The 19500-nt window shown below is 32.8% G+C and overlaps 2 protein-coding genes across 5 annotated transcripts; both read left to right on the top strand.

Annotated features, from left to right (window-relative positions):
* The first annotated feature begins 14049 nt into the window (after window positions 1-14049).
* Window positions 14050-16214, top strand: LOC137825922 (scopoletin glucosyltransferase-like). Of its 4 annotated transcripts, none has more exons than XM_068631734.1 (3): window positions 14050-14263; window positions 14514-15308; window positions 15443-16214. In XM_068631734.1, exons 2-3 carry the CDS (start codon window positions 14550-14552, stop codon window positions 16088-16090), a joined length of 1407 nt encoding a protein of 468 aa, XP_068487835.1. In that variant the 5' UTR covers window positions 14050-14263; window positions 14514-14549; the 3' UTR covers window positions 16091-16214. The 4 variants fall into 4 exon arrangements, with proteins under 4 accessions (XP_068487835.1, XP_068487836.1, XP_068487834.1 ...); XM_068631735.1 differs by having other exon boundaries at window positions 14083-14244; XM_068631733.1 differs by having other exon boundaries at window positions 14087-14244; window positions 14514-15320.
* A 648-nt stretch (window positions 16215-16862) lies between these two features.
* LOC137825924 (probable inactive dual specificity protein phosphatase-like At4g18593) lies at window positions 16863-18552 on the top strand. Its single transcript, XM_068631736.1, has 3 exons — window positions 16863-16994; window positions 17855-18125; window positions 18216-18552. Exons 2-3 carry the CDS (start codon window positions 17891-17893, stop codon window positions 18368-18370), a joined length of 390 nt encoding a protein of 129 aa, XP_068487837.1. The 5' UTR covers window positions 16863-16994; window positions 17855-17890; the 3' UTR covers window positions 18371-18552.
* Window positions 18553-19500: the final 948 nt, after the last annotated feature.

Genomic DNA, 19500 nt, shown 5'->3' on the forward strand with positions numbered 1-19500 from the left:
ACACCTTCCTTTATCTGCCCTATGATGTTATCCACTGACAGATCTCTAGGAATCCTCCACTCCTTGGGCAGCTCACTCTGTTGCAGAATTTCAATCGGTTGTTTCTGCGAATCAACCGGTTGTTTTTCTGCACAGATTTCCAGCTTCTCCAAACTGATGCTCTGTTCATCTTCTTCAGCACTGGTCTTTGGGATTTGATTGATTCTGCGATCTACCTCATAAAAGACAACGTGAACTGATTCTTCTACAGTCATCAACCTCTTGTTGTAGACTCTATATGCATGACTTGTGAGTGAATACCCTATGAAGATACCAAGGTTCGCTTTCTCATCAAACTTTCCCAAGTTTTCCTTTCCATTGTTGAGAACGAAATAGCTGCAGCCAAAGACTTTGAGATGACTGATGTTAGACTTCCTTCCATTGAAGAGTTCATATGGAGTTTTCTTCAAAATAGGCCTTATAAGCACCTTATTCATCACATAACATGAGGTGCTCACTGCATCTGCCCAAAAGTACTTAGGAAGTGATGATTCACTAAGAATTGTCCTTACTAGCTTCTTCAAGAGACATGTTCTTCCTCTCTATCACTCCATTCTGTTGTGGTGTTCTTGGAGCAAAGAAGTTGTGCATAATTCCCATCTTCTCACAGAATTTGTTGAACTTCTCTGCTCAAATAAGATAAATAATATCTTAATATTTTACAAATTAAATATATCAATGTATAATTTTTAAATTAACAAACAATGTTAGTATATGTTTGAATAATTTTAAATTCTTAACTTTTTTTCTTTGGATGCAAGTTTCAGTTTCTTCTAAATCTATTAAAATATTCTTATTTAGTCCATGAACACCCTTGCGGTCCCTAGAGAAATGTTATACCTTTTGCTCCATTCAAGTGCATTTGAACTTGATGAAAGGGTTTAAGATAAAGAACCATTCTCCATGTACTCATAAACCAACAACCTATGTTTTCCCTCTGCATTATACTTGAACATGCATATTAAGTTCATTTAGTTAAACTTTCCAATGGTGCTTACCTTAGTCAGAAACTCATTTTCTCCTTGGTTTGCTACTTCATGCAAATGCTTTATTTTCATGACTTGTTTATCGATTAAGACACCCTTACATTTCACCTCTAAAACCCTTTTCAATCTCTTCACCGAAACCTTTGCTAACTTGTTTCAATTTAGATTAATTGAAGTAGCTAGTGCAAGAACATACCCTTTGTTCCCAAGGTAGTCAAAATCAATATCTTACTTAGGATCGGAAAGATAAACATGAATCGTAAATCAGAATATCGTAACACGGATCGTAAGATCCTACAAAGTTTATGAAATTCATAATTGAACCTGTTAAAATGTATGACTTTAAACTAGAGGGGGGGTGAATGGTTTAAAGAGGGTTTTCACAAACTTTTGAGTCTAGAATGAAAACACTTCGAGAATAACTTGAATCAGAATTCAGTTTGCCAAAACACAAAGCAAAAAACACAGCACCAGAAAAAATATCGGTTGTTTCGCAGAAACAATCGGTTGTTTATACCAGTTCACAAATATAAAAACTAAATTTAAAGAGATTAAGGATAGAGAGAATGCACACAGAGGTTTATACTGGTTCACTCTTAACCAAGAGCTACATCCAGTCTTCTCAGAAACCACTAGGGAACACTAAGCAATCTACCCTAGATTACTTACAACACAACCAAAGAAGTGACCTTGATTCCCTCAAGACACACACTTCCTTTGGTCCAGCACAACACCACTAAGAATGCTGATCTTGATCCCCTCAAGAACACACAACACTTCTCAGCTATACACATAGAGTTTCTTTCAACAGTACAAAGGATTACACTTGTTACAGAACAAATTTGAAATCAATACAAGATGAAAATCCTATCTCACACTCTTTGATCAATGCAATCTCTAAGCAATTCTCAACTTTTTAAAATCTCAATCTCAGTGAAAAAGTCAAATCTATTTTTTTGTATCTTATCAAAGTTGTTTGTTGCATAATCTTAACAAACTATTAATTGCATTTAAAGATTGGTCAAAGCATTAAAAACTGGAGTGTAAACAGTTAGAAAAACATTTAATGCTCAGTCAAAGCACAAAACAGTTTTCTGTTATGGTCCCAAAACAAACAATCGGTTGTTTCCACGAATCAATCAGTTGTTTTGGTTTGACATCAAGTCAACCATCAAAAACAGTTTTCAACCTTTCTAAAAACACCTAAGTATCAAACAATCGGTTCTTTCGACAAAACAACAGGTTGTTTTTCACTTAGTTTGAAAAACACTTTTCAATTAAAAGGTTTGAGAATGCTTATGTTTTGGATTCAATCAAGAGTGGATTTATACAATTTAACTACCCCAGATCCTATCTAAGGACAACTCAGCAACAACAAGTACAACTAGCCTTTCATCAACCTTCAAAGGGTTTGGATTTTTCCAAGCTTGAACACACTTGGTTCAACAGAACCTCATAATATATAAAAGAGTACATAGTTAGGTGTAAACAACACATCCTATGATAAAAAAATGACACTTGATTACAAAGTGAAAAAATAGAGAAAAAAAGAAAATTGCACTTGGTTGTAGTGAGAAAAAAAGAGGGAAAAAAAACTGCACTTGGTTACAAAGAGAAAAAACAGAGGAGAGCGGGACTGTAGTGGGGAAGTTGAAAGGGAAGGGGAGAGAAGAGCGAGTCATAACTGCATAGGCTTAAAAAAATTAATTTTGTTGGAGAAGTTGTAAAGTTTTCGGTAAAAAATTAAAAATTTGACTGTGCAGTAGGTGGTTTCTTTCACTGTGCAGTAAGTGGATTCTTTTTACTTATATGGGCTTTTTATTTAATTGAGCCCATATGATGTTGTTGCCTCCATCTTAAACAGAAACCCTAATATCAACTACCCCATTTGCTACTGTCACACCACAGCCACCGTGCCACACATCGCCGTCGCGTTGTGACACTATAAGCGTTGTCGCGCCGCTGCAACAATGTAAGAAGCGTTGCATGTGGTGATTTCCAGCATCGCGAAACTCGACGATCCCACGCAAGTTGCGATTTGCAACGCCGATTCCATGCGATCTGCCGAAATCATATTATTCTTGTGATTGTAGATCGACACCATAAGTATATATCGTAAAATCGTACGATCTTACGATGCAACTCACGATTTTGACTACCATGCTCTTTCCTTAGCACCTGAGGGTATACCATAAATTAACAAGCTAATATGGTTAAACTATAATTCTAATTAAGTAACACTAAAAAATTATGTTTTATCTACAATTACCCTTTTAAAATATTTAATTATTTTATTGTATGTGTTTTATTATTATTATTATGATTATTATTATTAGTCATTAAGGAGTTATGTGTTTGGTTTTATTGAAAACTAAAAAGTTTTAGGGAGTGTTAAATGATAATAGATTAAGTTACCAAAACACAAATTTGTTCACCATTATTTAATTAGTGAGATGTGTTCCAGTATTTGAATTTAAACAAGAAAAAAAATTGTTTTTAAATATTTTACATCAATCAATCACTACAAGAAAAATCATAAATAGAAACCAATTTTTAGAAACAAAAAATAACTAGTTGCTATAATGACTAAATTAGAGACTATTTTAGAGACTAAAAAAAACTGGTTTCTAAATTAGTTTCTATTATTCTTAAATGGTTTCTAAATTGGTATCTAATTAGCTACCAAGGTTTTAACTACCAATAATTTATATTGTAAATTTGGTAGCAAAAACTTTGAAGCCCACATCTGATAGATAATCATTTATTTAGGATATATAAAGTAGTGATAAACACCAATTGTTGTTGAGCTAGGTAACAGTGATTTGTGACCCAAGTTGGGATAGTAAGGTGATGAAAGAAACAATATTGGAGTAAGAAGAAGATAATGTGTTATTTAGTGTTTCTTCTCCTTAGATATAATAAACATAAGTATGGTTAAATTATGATTCCTTGTTAGGACTGTCGCCCGCGACCATTGAGCTTGTGCTGGAGAGTAGTGTGTCTGCAGTGGAAGAGAGAAAATAGGAGGATTGTTAGAGATGGTGGACAACGGGGTTGAAGGTTATTTCAAATGACAAGTCATTTTATGAAAAATTTGAAACTCATGGTATTTTATAAAGGTTCTTAAACCCATCAGAGGTTTTGAAACCCATGGTATTTTACGGATGTTCTTAAACCCATGGTATTTTACGGATGTTCTTAAACCCATGGTATTTAATAGAGGTTCTGAAAGTGTTTTTCTTATTAGGATTGATGGCTATAACAAGAGGGGAGGGGGTGAATTGTTTACAAAAGATTTTCACAAATAGTTTGCTCATAATGAAACTTTAACAATCAACTCGGAAAAGCAATCCAGAAAGCCAATCAAATTACCAAACAAAAACAGATAACAGAATTATAATCAGTTAAAATTACGATTCAACCGGTTGTTTATGACAGCGGAAAATATCAAACAGATATGGAGAGAAGAGATAGAGAGAATTGCACACAAGGTTTATACTGGTTCACTCTATCGAAGAGCTACATCCAGTCCTCAGTCAAACCATTGAGTATTTCACTATGCAACCAATCACAAATTACACATACACTACACAAGGTAGATTTGAACAACCAAATCAATTAAAATAGGTTTTCAAAAAACTGTTATGAAAACACACATTTAATCGGTTAAAACCGCGATTTAACCGGTTAAATGGTTTTGACAGTTATGCAACTGATTCAAAAAACAGTTTTAAAACACCTTTGCCAGCTAAGTGACAAACAACCGATTATCTTGAAACTTTAATCAGTTGTTTTTTCCTTTGCATGGAAAAACACTTAAATCTTTAAAACTGATTGGAATAAGCTTTGTTTGAGAATCAAGACTGATCTTACAAAGACTCTAAACCCCAAACCTAAACCTAAACCTAAACCACAACACAACATCATGCTTCAAAGAGGATTTGATACATCAAAGCTTCCCATCTTCAACAATCTCCCCCTATTTGATGGAGACAAATCCTTGGGATGCTTTTAGGAATGTTCTTTGTTTAGAATTTATTGAATCCTGCAATCACTGAACAAACACAAAATAGTCTAGTCCAAAACAAATATGCACAGTATATCAGATTTCAAATAAGCAGAGCTGCATAGAACAATCGGTTATATCACAGAGATAACCGGTTAAAAAACTGAAAACCAGAAAACACATCTGCTTTAAAACTTCCAGAAATAAAGCAGTAACACAGTCAATGAGGGCAATGTTCTAAAGCAGTAAACACAACTAAAAACAGTTTAAGAATCATTACAACTTCCCAACAATACTTCTCCCCCTATTTTTCTCATCAAATGGGCAAAAGATAGGATTAAAAACAACATAAGAAAAAAAATTGTTAAGCTAAAAAGAAGGGTTATCCTCCCTTTGAAATTGCAGTTCCAGAATATGCCTCTGAACTTCTTCAATTTGTTCATCCAGAGTAGAGAACCGTGTATCCATGTAAGTAAACCTTGACTCGCACATCTCATAGAGGTTCCTTTGATTTAGCAAAGGTATACATTCTATTGATCATTTGCATTTCAAAGGATGACATGTTTGGCATCCTTTCTTCCATATTGATGTTATGATGTATACCTTCTTGAGTTTCAACAGCAGGTTCATCTTGAATTGTCGTTTCTTCAGTTTCATCTCCTTCATGAGTTCCACTTGGGCCAGCTAGATCACCATCCTTGCTTACCCATCTTCCACCAATTTTAGTAAATCCCACCTTGCTTAGGGATCCACTGTTGATTTCACTGGAGGGCTTGATAACTTCTGCTAGCTCTCCTTCTATGTCGACTTCAAAATAGTGAAGAAACTTAGAAATCAAAATGGCATAAGGATAATGAAAGTCACATAACCTCATAGTTTTTTGCATGTGCTCTTTGATAGTGTGAATCCAGTTTATCTCCACTTTATTCATGATGCAGTAGATTAAGAGAAGATCTTCTTCAGATAGAGTTGAATGGTTGCTCCCCCTAGGTGTGATAATCCATGAAACTATGAAGGCCACCAACCTTTCATCAAGCTTCAACCCTTCAATAGAAAAATTCCTCACTTTGGAGTGGGGATTCTTGAGACAACCTTTGTAAAACTGGATTTTGTTGAAATCTTCCATTACTTCAAGGTTTCCTCTATTGATCCTTAGTCCAAAAGACTTCAGTCCGGTCACAACAGACCATACCTCACTTGTGATGATCATATCTACACCTTTGACATGAGAAACAAGTGAGTCACCATCAAAACTAAGGTTAGTGTAAAATACCTTTACAAGATCAAAGCTGGTTGCATTCAACATAAAAACGAATCAAATCTGAATCATAAAACTGACATAGACAGTCAAATCAGAAAGTACAGTATCACATGTGATATTTGACCAAGCATTTAAGACATATGATTTTCAAGATAGCTAGAGATTTGATCTATTAAAAGCAAAAATACTAGAGTTAACCTGTATTCAACCATCCAATTAATGCGTTTTTGACCATACACGTCACTAGGTCTAACAGAATAACAAACCAAAAATTAAAAAAAAAACATATTTGTCCAGAGCTTATCATATATAAAATAATTGGTTATTTTGAGGAAACAATCAGTTAAATTTCTGTTCCGAAGAAAAACAACTCGTTTTAAACCAAAAACACATGTTGCATTATGTTTTCACATATTTGCAAGCTATAAAACATATGAAGAGTAGATGGCACAAATAGAAAATACACATAGAAACAAAGAGAAGCATATTGAATTGAATTTTATACACCAATAGTTCTCAACAAGGAATGAGAAATTCATTCTCAGATCACTGAATTTCTAATTACAAAAGTTCAAGAAACCAACAAAACTTTGATATGTTGACATGTACAGAACATCCAGTCCTTGCTGAACCTTTCAAAAGAAATTTGAAATCTGCAAAACAGAACTTTGTCAAATCTCAAGATTTGATCCCTTGAAGAATTTGGGACCTTAAGTGTTAGCTTTATCTTTTGTATTGATAGTATATCTTGGAATCCACTAATAGATGCCTTTAGGTACAAGAGATTTACGAAACTTGCAATACTTGACAAAATGGCTTTTCTTCATACAATAAAAGCATGTAACAACCGGTTGAAACGACACTTCAACCGATTGTTTTTCTGGAAAATTTGAAAAAGGTTTTGCAATCTTTTTTTCTTTACTTTGAGGATAAAATCCCAAACCTACTTTTCCAAATACACATTTCGGTGAGGCTAAAACATCTTCAAAGTTGGACTTTCCACTTGTAAGTTTGTCCAAGGTTTTCAAAAGATAGCAAATCTTCTTTTCAAGAAGTTCACAATTTTCACAACTTATTTTCTCACAACTGCAAGAAGAATTCTTATAGATTAAATCCAGATTTTCTAAATCTTCATTTGTTTTGCACATCTCTTCTTCTAGATCCTTAACTTTATTTTCTAACCAGTTATTTAATCCTTTCAACCGGTTAAGAGAAAGGGCCAATCGGTTGGCTTCATCATGAGTTTCATAAAAGCATTAAGCAACTGATCATAGGTGGTACCTTTACTTGTTGAAGTAGAATCCACACTACATTTTACTGATGCTAGAAGGCAAAGATTAGCTTCCTCATCATCTGAAGAACTTAAGGATGAGACATCATTGTCATCCCATGCTATATATGCTTTCTTAGCTTTTCCCTTTTTCTCCCTTTTGAAGTCTCCCTTTTCTTTGACTTCATTGTTTGGACATTCAGACTTAATATGTCCCTATTCACCACAACCATAACAGTTATACTTATTAGAATTGAATTCACCAGATTTCTTTGAATCATACCTTTTAGAAGCTTGTTTCTTTCTCAAGAATTTGTTGAATTTTCTTGATAACAAACTTATGTTCTCTTCTTCACTTTCACTAGAAACATGTTGTTGTTTGCTAGCTTTAAGTGTTATGCTCTTGTTATGCTTGTCTTCACTCTCTTGAACAACAAGCCTTTGAATCTCAATTTCATGCTCTCTTAGTTTGCCGAAAAGAGATGCCACAGTCATTGAGGTGAGATCCTTTGATTCTGAAATGGCAGTAACCTTTGGTTGTCATGTTCTATAAAGACACTTCAGTACCTTGATGTTAAGTTAATCTTCATCAAACTTCTTACCAAGACTCATAAGATGATTCACAATGTGAGAAAACCTCTTTTGCACATCACATATTGATTCTCCCTTTTGTATTCTGAAGAGTTCGTACTCTTGGATCAGAGCATACTTCCTAGCTCTCTTCACATCATTTGTGCCTTCATGTGTGACCTCCAAGATGTCCCAAATTTCTTTGGCCGAGCTACATTACGAAACCCTGAAAAACTCATCACAACTTAGAGCAGATGTTATAATATTTTTGGCTCTCCAATCAAATTTAACCTTCTTACTTTCTGCCTCAGTCCACTCGGATGAAGGTTTATCAACTAAAACATCATCTTTCTTAACTTGAGGTACAAAAGGACCATTTTCAATTGACTCCCAAATGCCTTTATCAGTTGAGTGTATAAACTTTTCATTCTCACTTTCCAAAATTGGTAATTGACTCAACAAAACAGAGGTGGCTTGTTTATTGAGGCACCATCCCCAAAGGACATTTTATCAGCCATCAAAAGATTTTAAAAAATTAGAAATCAAAACTTGAGTAACTTTCAAGAACCTTGCTCTTGATGCCAATTGTTAGGATTGATGGCTATAACAAGTGGGGTGGCGGGGGGGGGGGGGGGGGGGGGGTGTGTGAATTGTTTCTAAAAGATTTTCACAAATACTTTGCTCAGAAAGAAACTTTAACAATCAACTCAGAAAAGCAATCCAGAAAGCCAATCAAATTACCAAACAAAAACAGATAACAAAATTATAATCAGTTAAAATTACGATTCAACCGGTTGTTTATGACAGAGGAAAATATCAAACAGATATGGAGAGAAGAGATAGAGAGAATTGCACACAAGGTTTATACTGGTTCACTCTATCGAAGAGCTACATCCAGTCTTTAGTCAAACCACTAAGTATTTCACTATGCAACCAATCACAGATTACACATACATCACACAAAGAGGTGACTTTGAATCCCACAAAGCTTACTCACCCTCTTTGCACACAGCCAACACCTCAAGCCAGAATCACACTACTTTACAGGATTTTACAACAGTTTTTCAGAGAGTAATATGAACAATTACAAGAACCTAAACAAGAATAAAAAACACCTAGAATCACAGTACACCAGAAACCCTATTGATCAGTTCTTGAATCACAGCCAAGCTCAAAAGCAATCTTGCTAACACTTGGTAAAAAACCTTTTTACAAACAGTTGGTAATCTCTCAAATCAATCTCTAATTAGAGTATCAAAATTTTCTGTTTTATTAATCTTTTCATGTTTGAAAGAAGACTAATTTTATATTACATGAGAAGCTACCGTTGAAGGTAGATTTGAACAAGCAAATCAGTTAAAACAGGTTTTCAAAAAACTGTTATGAAAACACACATTTAATCGGTTAAAACTGAGATTTAACCGGTTAAATGGTTTTGACAGTTATATAACTGATTCAAAAAACAGTTTCAAAACACCTTTCCCAGCTAAGCGACAAACAACCGATTATCTCGAAACTTTAATCGGTTGTTTTTCCCTTTGCATGGAAAAACACTTAAATCTTTAAAACTGATTGGAATAAGCTTTGTTTGAGAATCAAGATCTTACAAAGACTCTAAACCCCACACCAAAACCTAAACCTAAAACACAACATAGCTTCAGGCTTCAAAGAGGATTTTATACATCAAAGCTTCCGATCTTCAACATTTCCAAGGTTTAAAAAAATCCTGGGGAACACGTTTTCCAGGGATGGTTTATCGAGAAAAACTGCAACATTGGGTAAATGACTTATTAGACCTATTAACCCTATATAATGTAAAAATAAACCCTCACTAAAACCATGTTTTCTTGTAGTGTATTACTCATTTACGAAATGTTTACTTGATTTTGTTAAAAATTAAAAAATTTACTTGAACATTAAATGATAATTTATTGAATTACAAAAATGAGAAATTTATTCAGTATCTTTCAATCATGAGGTTTTTTTTCAATGTTTTAATTAAAAAAATAATAAATTTGTTTTTAAGTATTTTGCATCAATTACTCCTTATAATACCTAATTTTTTTATTGTATCATATTTTATTTATTTATTATTATCAATACTTTTTTACGAATTGAATTCTTAAATTTGTTAAGTTTCTAACAAAATATTAAATGATAATTTGTTGACTTATAAAATACGTTATCTTTATTCACTATCTTATAATGATTGTTGTATGCTTTAATATTTTAAATTAAAAAAAAGTAAATTTATTTTTAAATATTTTTTCATCAATTATCCATTTAAAATATTTAATTATTTTATTGTACTGTATTTTTTAGTTATTATTATTAGTCATTAAGGAGTTATGTGTTTGGTTTTATTGAAAAAGTTTTGTGGAGAGTTAAATGATAATAGGTTAAGTTACCAAAATGTCAAATTTATTCAGCATTATTCCATTAGTGAGATGTGTTCCAATATTTAAACAAGAAAAAAATTGTTTTAAAATATTTTACATAATCAATATTTTACAATATTTAATTGTTTTAGTGTATCGAATTTGTAATTATTAATATTATTATTATTATTATTATTATTTTTGTTTACCAATTGTGTACTTAGTTTTATTAGAAAGCGAAAAATATCCTACCATGTTAAATGATAATATTATTAAGTTACGGGAAAACCAAATTGTTGGGTCTATTAATGTCTAAGTTCAAGAGGGGAGGGGTGAATTGAAGTTATAAAATTTTCGTAAACACACACTGTTTTTCAGTTTATCAGAGGAAAAAGAACAGATTGATTTTAGAATGAACAGATTGATTCTTCACAACACTTTAACACAAACAAAACCTATTCAGATCAAAATTGAGATCAGACAGTGAAATATGGCAAAAGCAGATTGGTTCACTTTTAACAGTTTTGAAGAACACAAAATATGTCAAAAGAGCAATCAAGAGTATTCAACTCAAGGTTTTAAAGACAATGAATCTTTATCAAGGATTTAATGAAGAAAACTATTCTTCCCCTAATCAATTACAAACTTATGTTCAAAAGCTTTGTTTATGTCTTGAAGAACTTTTCCAGATCACAAAGAACAATTTTTATTAAGCCCAGAATTAACAAGTTTATTTTCAAGTAAACAGATTTTGTTCTTGACAAATTAAACAAAAAACCAGAAACTAGTGCAGGGTTGAGAAGATTTATGCAAGCACGATTTATACTGGTTCACTCATAAAGAGCGACATCCAGTTTCACCTCACTCCAAGGTGAATTCCACTAAAAACCAATTCCAAACAATTACAACACAACAGTTCTTGAAACCTACAAGAACAATACCAACAAAGCTGAAAAAACCCTATTTCAGCACACCTTGCACTCCAAGAAACTCTATCAAAGAGTGACTAACATTTACACCTTTACAAACAAGAATAAAGGAAAGATAACACCTGAAAAGAAGATGCAAGAACTCAAAACCAGTAGTTCAATTGCTACAGTACTGCACCAGCACCTTCACCAAGATCAAAGTTCTCCTAGAACAAGCACACTTGAAGATCACTTTGGAAAACCTTTCAAAAACTCAATTCAATCCTTCTTCTCATATAGAAAGTGTTTAATCTCTTTCAAAATCGTGATTGCTCAACAACCTTTCATGTGAGAGAAGCTTTTCTTTATATAGAAAACAATTTCTAACTACTTTTCAAAAAACAGTTGAAAAGCTGTTATGAAAACAACAAATTCAGATTAAAAACAACCAGATTTATTTTAGGAAAACTGCCAACTCAACTAACTGAAATAATTGACTGAGTTGTACCTTTGGTGCCCTAACCAACTTTTGAAAAGCCTTTCAGCAAACCAAAAATAAACCTATTCTTTTACAGAGAAACAAATTTATTTTTGTGCATTATCCTGATTTTTGAGAAAACTCTAAAAAGCTTTTTGAAAAACTTTAACCACTTCAAATGCTTGATCTAACCTTGGCTAGGCATCTAGGACAGGTCATGTAGCAAAAGGCAACCTTACACATACACAAGCCTAAATACAAGATCATCTAAACCCATTACACTCTTCAAAGCAAACTAGCTATTTTCTACATCAAACACACTAAGACTAGGTTGAGAAGAAGCTTCATCCATCTTCAACACAAATTTGTTCACCTCTTTAAATTATTGAGATATGTTTCTACCTTTGAATGTAAAAAAAAAAAAAAATATTTTAAAATATTTTGTATCTATTACTCATTTACAACATTTAATTATTTTATTGTATAACTTTCTTTTAACTATTATTATTACCCATTTAAGAATTGTGTGTTTGATTTCATTAGAAATTAAAATGTTTCTTAAAATATTAAAGGACTTAAAAAATGTTATATTTATTCACTCTCTTTCTCTCACCGTTATTGGGATGTGTTCCAATATTTGAATTTAGAAAAATAGTAAATTCATTTTTAAATATTTTTGTATCAATTACCATTTTAAAATATTTAGTTATTTTATTGTATCATATTTTTTAATTATTTTTTATTATTATTACTCATTTATGAATTATATGTTTGGTTTTATTGGAAAGTGAAAAGTTTTATGTAATGTTAAATGATAATTTAGTAAGTTATTATAAGGTTATATATGTTCATTCTCTTTCGATAGTTGAGATATGTTCTAATATTTGAATTTGAAAAATAATATATTTGTTTTAAAATATTTTGCATCAATTATCTTTTATATTATTGAATTATTTTATGGAATAATGTTTTTAATTATTATTATTATTCATCTACAAATTGTTTATTTGGTTTTATTGGAAGCTTTAAATTTCCGTTCAGTGTTAAATAATAATTTATTAGGTTATGGCGGATCATTTCCTTTTCAAATGTGATCTGTACCAATATTTGAATTTAAAAAACATTAAATTTATTTTTAAATATTTTGTATCAATTTATTATTATTCATTTACGAATTATGTGCTTGATTTTATTGAAAACTGACATATTACGTGTAATGTAGTGTTAAGTAATAATTTATCAAGTTAACAAAAGAGTAAAATATGTTTACTGTCTTTTAATTGTTGAGATCTTAAATGATATTATTATAAATCTAATATAAAATTTACTATTTTACATATAAATGATTTGTTTGTTAATTATGTTTCAAACACAAGTGGTCTTCATATCTATGTTTTGAAGTTATAAGATCATGTTACTCTATTTATAATGATGAGTCATAAAATTAATGAACAAATATATTTTTCAAACAACAAAATTATGATGATATATGTTACTTTTTTTTATTTCTGATGTGTAATTATTGTTCTAAAATATATAATAATAAATTTTTATATATATTATATATATTATTTGTTATCATTTTCAATTCTTTTATTTTTTTAAATTAAATTTATATTATAAATATTATATATTTAAATTAATTCCTATGAGTTGCACGAGTAAACACATCATGGTATCCATATAAAGTCACATGTCATTGATGTTTGGATTGTGAAGAGGATTTGTGGGGAGGGGAGAAAGTGAATTTGTGAGGATTAGAGATGATGTGTGAGGATATGTGAGGTTGTTTGGATTAAAGGATGATAAACTGAATTTATGATAATGATTTATTGAGATTTGTGATCGATGTGACACTGATGTAAAATATAAATTTCCAAATTTATTTTTGTTATTAAAAAATATAAAATAAAATTTATAAATTTATCTTTATTATTAAATTGTTAAATAAATTTATGTAATATTTAATTTTGTATACTATATTATAATAAAATGTATGCCAAGAATTTTATATGAAATGAGTACAAATCTTTAGATAAACTTATGTAAAGAATGAAAAAGTACTTCCACCTTCTCTCCCATTCACTCCCCACCCGCTTTCAAAATAGTGAAAGAAACATAATAACTACCACTCCCTCCTCTTACCTCGAAATAAGAAATAAATAAAGAATGCATAAGAGTGAGAAGAACATTGAGATTGGCACAGACAATAATAGAACTCAATCAGATAATCAGATACATGTCACTCTGAGAAAACTTGGTGTCCTCCTCCTCTTACTCACCTTCAAAATCTATTCCACTCACCTAACTCAACACACATCACAAGCCATAGATCCTCTTCTCTATTGGTAATCCTCTTCTCTATTGGTAAATCTCTCTTCCTTTCTACACAACATTTCTTCTTCTTAATTGTTACCTATCAGTTAAATTTAAGCTAATTTCTTTTGATTTCTAAGTTTCTTCTTGTTTAGGATTGTTAGATTTCACCAATGAAAAAAAACTTGGATTTTAAGCATGCATGGAATCCAATCCACACATATTTCATCACAACTAAACAAGCTTTGACAAATTCTTTACACAACTGGTATGATCTGTTTTGTCTATTCTACACAAACAGGTGTGCAGAAACAATTGAGAAGGAGAAATCTAAGAGATGGAAGGCTTATTTTCAGAGGCAGAATCAAGTTCTCTAAAGCTCTACATCCTTCCATTTCCAGCTCCGGGACACATGAACCCACAGATCAATCTGGCTCAAGTTTTAGCCTTTCGTGGCCACCATGTTACCATTCTCACCACCCCTTTAAACCATCAATTCATCCCAAAACATCTCAACGTTCATACCTTCAACTTCCCCTCCGACCAAGCTGGTCTTTCTTCTACCCTCCAGAACATATCCTCTGCAGAAGACAACCAAACCGCCTACAAGATATGGAAGGCCACACACGGTCTCAAACCCCAGATAGAAACCTTTCTGCAGCAAAACCCTCCTCATGTTTTGATTTCTGATATAATGTTTCCATGGAATTTCGCTTCCACACTCAACATCCCCAGAGTGGTTTTCAGCCCCACCCCCATCTTCGCTCTTTGCGTTGCTGAGGCGATCAACAATTGCCACCCCCAAGTGTTGCCTTCGGATTCTTCGCTTCCTTTTGTTGTCCCTGGTGATCTCCCCCACCATGTCACACTTAATTTTGACCCTTGGACAACCAGCTTTCGCACCATGGCTCGCTGTTGGCTACACGCCAAGGAAAAAAACACTGCTGGGGTTATTGTAAACACCTTTGCAGAGCTCGAAGATGGGTACAGTGAGTACTTCCAGAAGCTCACCGGCGTTAAAGTGTGGCACGTTGGCGAACTCTCCCTTATGCTGGATTATTACCACAGAAGAGGCTCGTCATCACAGAAGAATCATGTAAGCGACAAAGTAAGTAGACTTTCACTGTACACTTGTTTGGAGAAAATGGATGAACATCCAATTTTTACATGGAGAAAAGGAGGATTATTTACGATTTTGTTATGAATATGTATCTTTTGTAATAATTTCAGGTTGGTGAGCATGAGTGCCTGAACTGGCTTAGCTCAAAGGAAGCGAAATCAGTGGTGTACATATGTTTTGGAAGCTTGGGTGGTCTGAGCAAGGAGCAATATTTGGAGATAGCAAGAGGGATGGAGGCCTCAGGGCAGAATTTCCTTCTTGTGCTTCCAAAGAATGTAAATGATGATGGGTGGGTGCATGGGTTGGAAGAAAGGATGAGGGAAAATGAGAGAGGGATGGTAGTGAGAGGTTGGGTTCCACAGGGTTTGATATTGAAGCATGTTGCGATTGGAGGGTTCCTAACACATTGTGGAGCTAATTCAGTGGTGGAGGGGATTTGTGAGGGGGTGCCTATGATGACCATGCCTAGGTTTGGTGACCATTTTCTGTGTGAGAAGTTGGTGACTGAGGTGCATGGGGTTGGGGAGCCTGTGGGGGTTTGGGAATGGAGCATGTCACCCTATGATGCGAGGAGGAAGGTGGTGGGCTGGGAAAGAATTGAGAGTGCTGTGAGGAAGGTGATGAAGGATGAAGGAGGTTTCTTCACAAAACGAGTGCATGAATTAAAGGAAAAAGCACACAAAGCTGTTCAAGAAGGTGGATCCTCTTATGATCATGTCACAGCCCTTCTTCAATCAATCAAAGAGATGAATGTTTGAGGTTCATGTCAATGTTTTATTTTATTAGGGACTCTTTTCTTTCGAATTTAGGTTATATTTCGTCCCAATTTCTTTTAACAAGATATTTCTACCAGTTAAACCAAAAACATATTATTTATGTTTATTTTTTCTTTGCAGGGGATATAGATAGACATTTGCGTTTTAAGTAAAATAAAAATGTCTTTTTTCAGAAGAGGAAGTGGATATTAAATGATGATAGAAGTAAATTAAGTAAAACTTGTTTAATTAAAAAAGATTTATTCACGAACTCTACTTAAGTCGGTGAATCTAGCATAGTACATGAAACCAATTCCACACCAACCTTACTGCAAAATAGAACAAACGAAAATGACACTTCACAAAAAATACTCGAAAACAAAATAAAATTACGCATTCTTCAACGAAAAGTTTTTTCACATCATAATAAATAGGGTATTGATATATTACAACTCTCAACAATAAAAACATACACTTCACACTTTAAATAAATTAATATTTTATTTATTTTATTTTTTTTTAATTAAAAATATTATTATATTATTATAAACAATATCAAATATATGTTTTGTACTGTTAATAGTCTCAAATAAACTTTTATCCAGTAAATATTCTTATTTCTGTAACCCTTCGCTTTTTATTTAACTCTTGACATTTGTTTCTTTTCACAAAATAATACTTTCTTATGCCCATTTAACAGAACTTTAATGAAATTGAAACAAGAAACTAATAGAATTAAACTTATTATATTAAATTTTTTTTTCTTGGTGTACTACTTAAACAAAAACATATTTTACCCTTCAAAATGTAGAGTGAATTGATATTCGCTCAACTCAACAACACTGTAAATATTAAGGTTTTTGGGGTGGAATCATAAATCAGAGATATTAGAGGAAAAGATTCATTGGTAACCCTCTTCCCTTTCTGTGTTTTTTTTTTATAAATTGTAAGGATATCAGATACATGTGTTTATCTTCTTAATTTCTCTGATGGTTTGTTCTTATTATCTATGACTCGCTCCCGTGTGGAAATGAATTTAAATTTTTGCAAATCGGAGTTGAATGCTGTCAATACTGTGAGACGCTTGATATGTTTGTTGGGTTTGTTAATTTAACTTGATGTTAGTGCATACTAAGTGTTTGATAAAACGCCAACTTTGGGTGTGTAAGGAATGAGAGCTACTTGTCTGTTATGAGTTTGTTACTCTGTTTGAGTTGTATTACTTGGTATAAGTACTTTGGTGTAAGCATTCCTGTGTTAAGAAGAACAAAGTTATTATTCACAAACTCTGAATTTTGGCTCTCTTTCATTAGCTGTATTACTTTTTGTCCTTTTTTCTCTTGATTTTGGATATACCTTCATAGTGGGTCCATTGGTTTGAACCTGTGCTGATTGCTTCATGGTAGGGGTACTAAATTCTTTTCGTTTAGTTACTATTTGATATGTCTCTACTGCTATTAATTTGATCTAACAACTTTATAGGACTTTCTGTTTGTCCTGTGAGGTGTTCATTTTAATCTTCTGATTCGGTTTGAGATGCATCATGCATGCTGGCTGACTTAAGGTGTATGAACTCTGTGTTTTTCGATATGTTTCATACGAACTTCAAAGTAATTATACCCAGAAGCAAATCCAGTTAGTGTTCCTGAAGAAGATTGCTGTGGTGAAAATTGTTATACGACACTACATGCTAATTGCAGTTTTAATTGTCTGGGAGTTTTGGACATCAAATTCTTTCATTATACTCTTTTGCTTATAAATTTGCAGTGTATAAATCAAATATCATTTGATTATTCAATACAAATGGCTGAAGCTAGTAACTCTCGGACGGAAGCCACGACCAAATCTCAACTTATATACCGGTGTAAGAAATGCAGAAGAATTGTTGCTTCAGAGGAAAGTATAGTTTCCCATGAGCGCGGGAAAGGAGAATCAAGCTTCAAGTGGAAAAAGAGAAGCAGTGAAGCCTGGGAAGCGGAACTGCAACCAGTTGATTGCACTTCAATATTTGTTGAGCCGATGAAATGGATGGAAGCAGGTACGTGTAAAATTTCCCTCATATATTTTACTTGCCATAAAATAATGTCAAACTTCATACTAACACTGGATATATGGATTGGCTTGAAAGTACAAGAAGGTAATGTGGGGGATAAACTTCTATGTATGGGTTGCAATGCTCGTTTGGGTAATTTCAACTGGGCTGGTATGCAGTGCAGCTGTGGAGCCTGGATTAACCCTGCATTTCAGCTGCATAAAAGCAGATTAGATGAGTGCTATATGTAAATCAATCAACTTGCAGATTTTCCAGAAGACCAGAGCTTGAAAAAAAAATGAAGCTTCTTCTTTTTCTGAACAAAACACAATGGCAGCTTAGCTTGGAAGATTGTATTGTTCAACTCCATGCTTGTTATTGATTAAAACTTTGTTTTTATAGTAATAATATGCAAAATAAGGTTTTTTTTTCACCATTAAACTTTGTTTTTTCAGCATGCTTACATGAAATGAATGGCATGAAAAGTAAAAATACAATGTAGTTTGTATCAGGTAGAGGGATACGAATTTTAATTCTGGAATAACTAAGGAGCCACCATTAACTGTATAGTTTTGTTAAAGATACTATAAAGAGGGAAATATGTATAGTTAATATCGAAGACATGTTTCGATAATCTAGGGAAAAATGTATAGCTAACAATGAAGGATTATATCTTTTATTACTTTATATCTTCTTTCTTTATTTTTTTATCATTAACCCTAAACCCTAAATCATTATGAAGAGCGAATCCTTTGTATGTTTTGATACATACAACAAATCCTACACGTTGTCAGTAAAATAGGTTTTCACTGCAAGATATATGCAGCCGCGAGTTTCGCTGTAATGCTTTTGCTCTCTGGGTTCTGTCATGTCCCTTGATCACTGATGTTGGCTTACCATCTATGGACGATACTTTGTTTATACAAGTATAATTGGCGTCCACCGTGAGGTCGAGATAGAATTACAAGCAATCATGGTTTCAACAAGACAAACAACAAACGAATTTCTGAAGATCAAATGGCTATGTTTCCAACACTACAAAAGCATATGGAAGAGTTACGTCAGAAAAGCAGAGAAGATCGTCAAAAGAATGAAGAGAGGTATGTCTCCTCAAAGAGCAAACCAAAGAATTGAGATGACAGTTAAATAGGTCTACACGTGAACAACAATCTCCTCCTAGTAAAGATACCCATAACCTTTTTTTAAATTCCAAAGGTTTATTCTAAAACATCAGCAAACTAATGAAGGTTTTTTTAACCTTCGTTAAATTCCAAAGGTTTATTCTAAAACCTCAGCAAAATAATAGAGGATTTTTAAATCTTCATTAAATTTAGAATATTTATTGTAGAACATCAATAAATACTCTAGATTTTTCAAACTT

This window comes from Phaseolus vulgaris, chromosome 8 (genome assembly GCF_000499845.2).
Source record: "Phaseolus vulgaris cultivar G19833 chromosome 8, P. vulgaris v2.0, whole genome shotgun sequence".
Lineage (NCBI taxonomy): Eukaryota > Viridiplantae > Streptophyta > Magnoliopsida > Fabales > Fabaceae > Phaseolus > Phaseolus vulgaris.

Bases quoted from the DNA above. Each gene is read 5' to 3' on its own strand.
- LOC137825922 (XM_068631733.1), top strand. From the start codon at position 14,550: ATGGAAGGCTTATTTTCAGAGGCAGAATCAAGTTCTCTAAAGCTCTAC. The intron at 15,321-15,442 runs GTAAGTAGACTT...TAATAATTTCAG, and splicing joins AGAATCATGTAAGCGACAAA to GTTGGTGAGCATGAGTGCCT.
- LOC137825924 (XM_068631736.1), top strand. From the start codon at position 17,891: ATGGCTGAAGCTAGTAACTCTCGGACGGAAGCCACGACCAAATCTCAA. The intron at 18,126-18,215 runs GTACGTGTAAAA...TTGGCTTGAAAG, and splicing joins GATGAAATGGATGGAAGCAG to TACAAGAAGGTAATGTGGGG.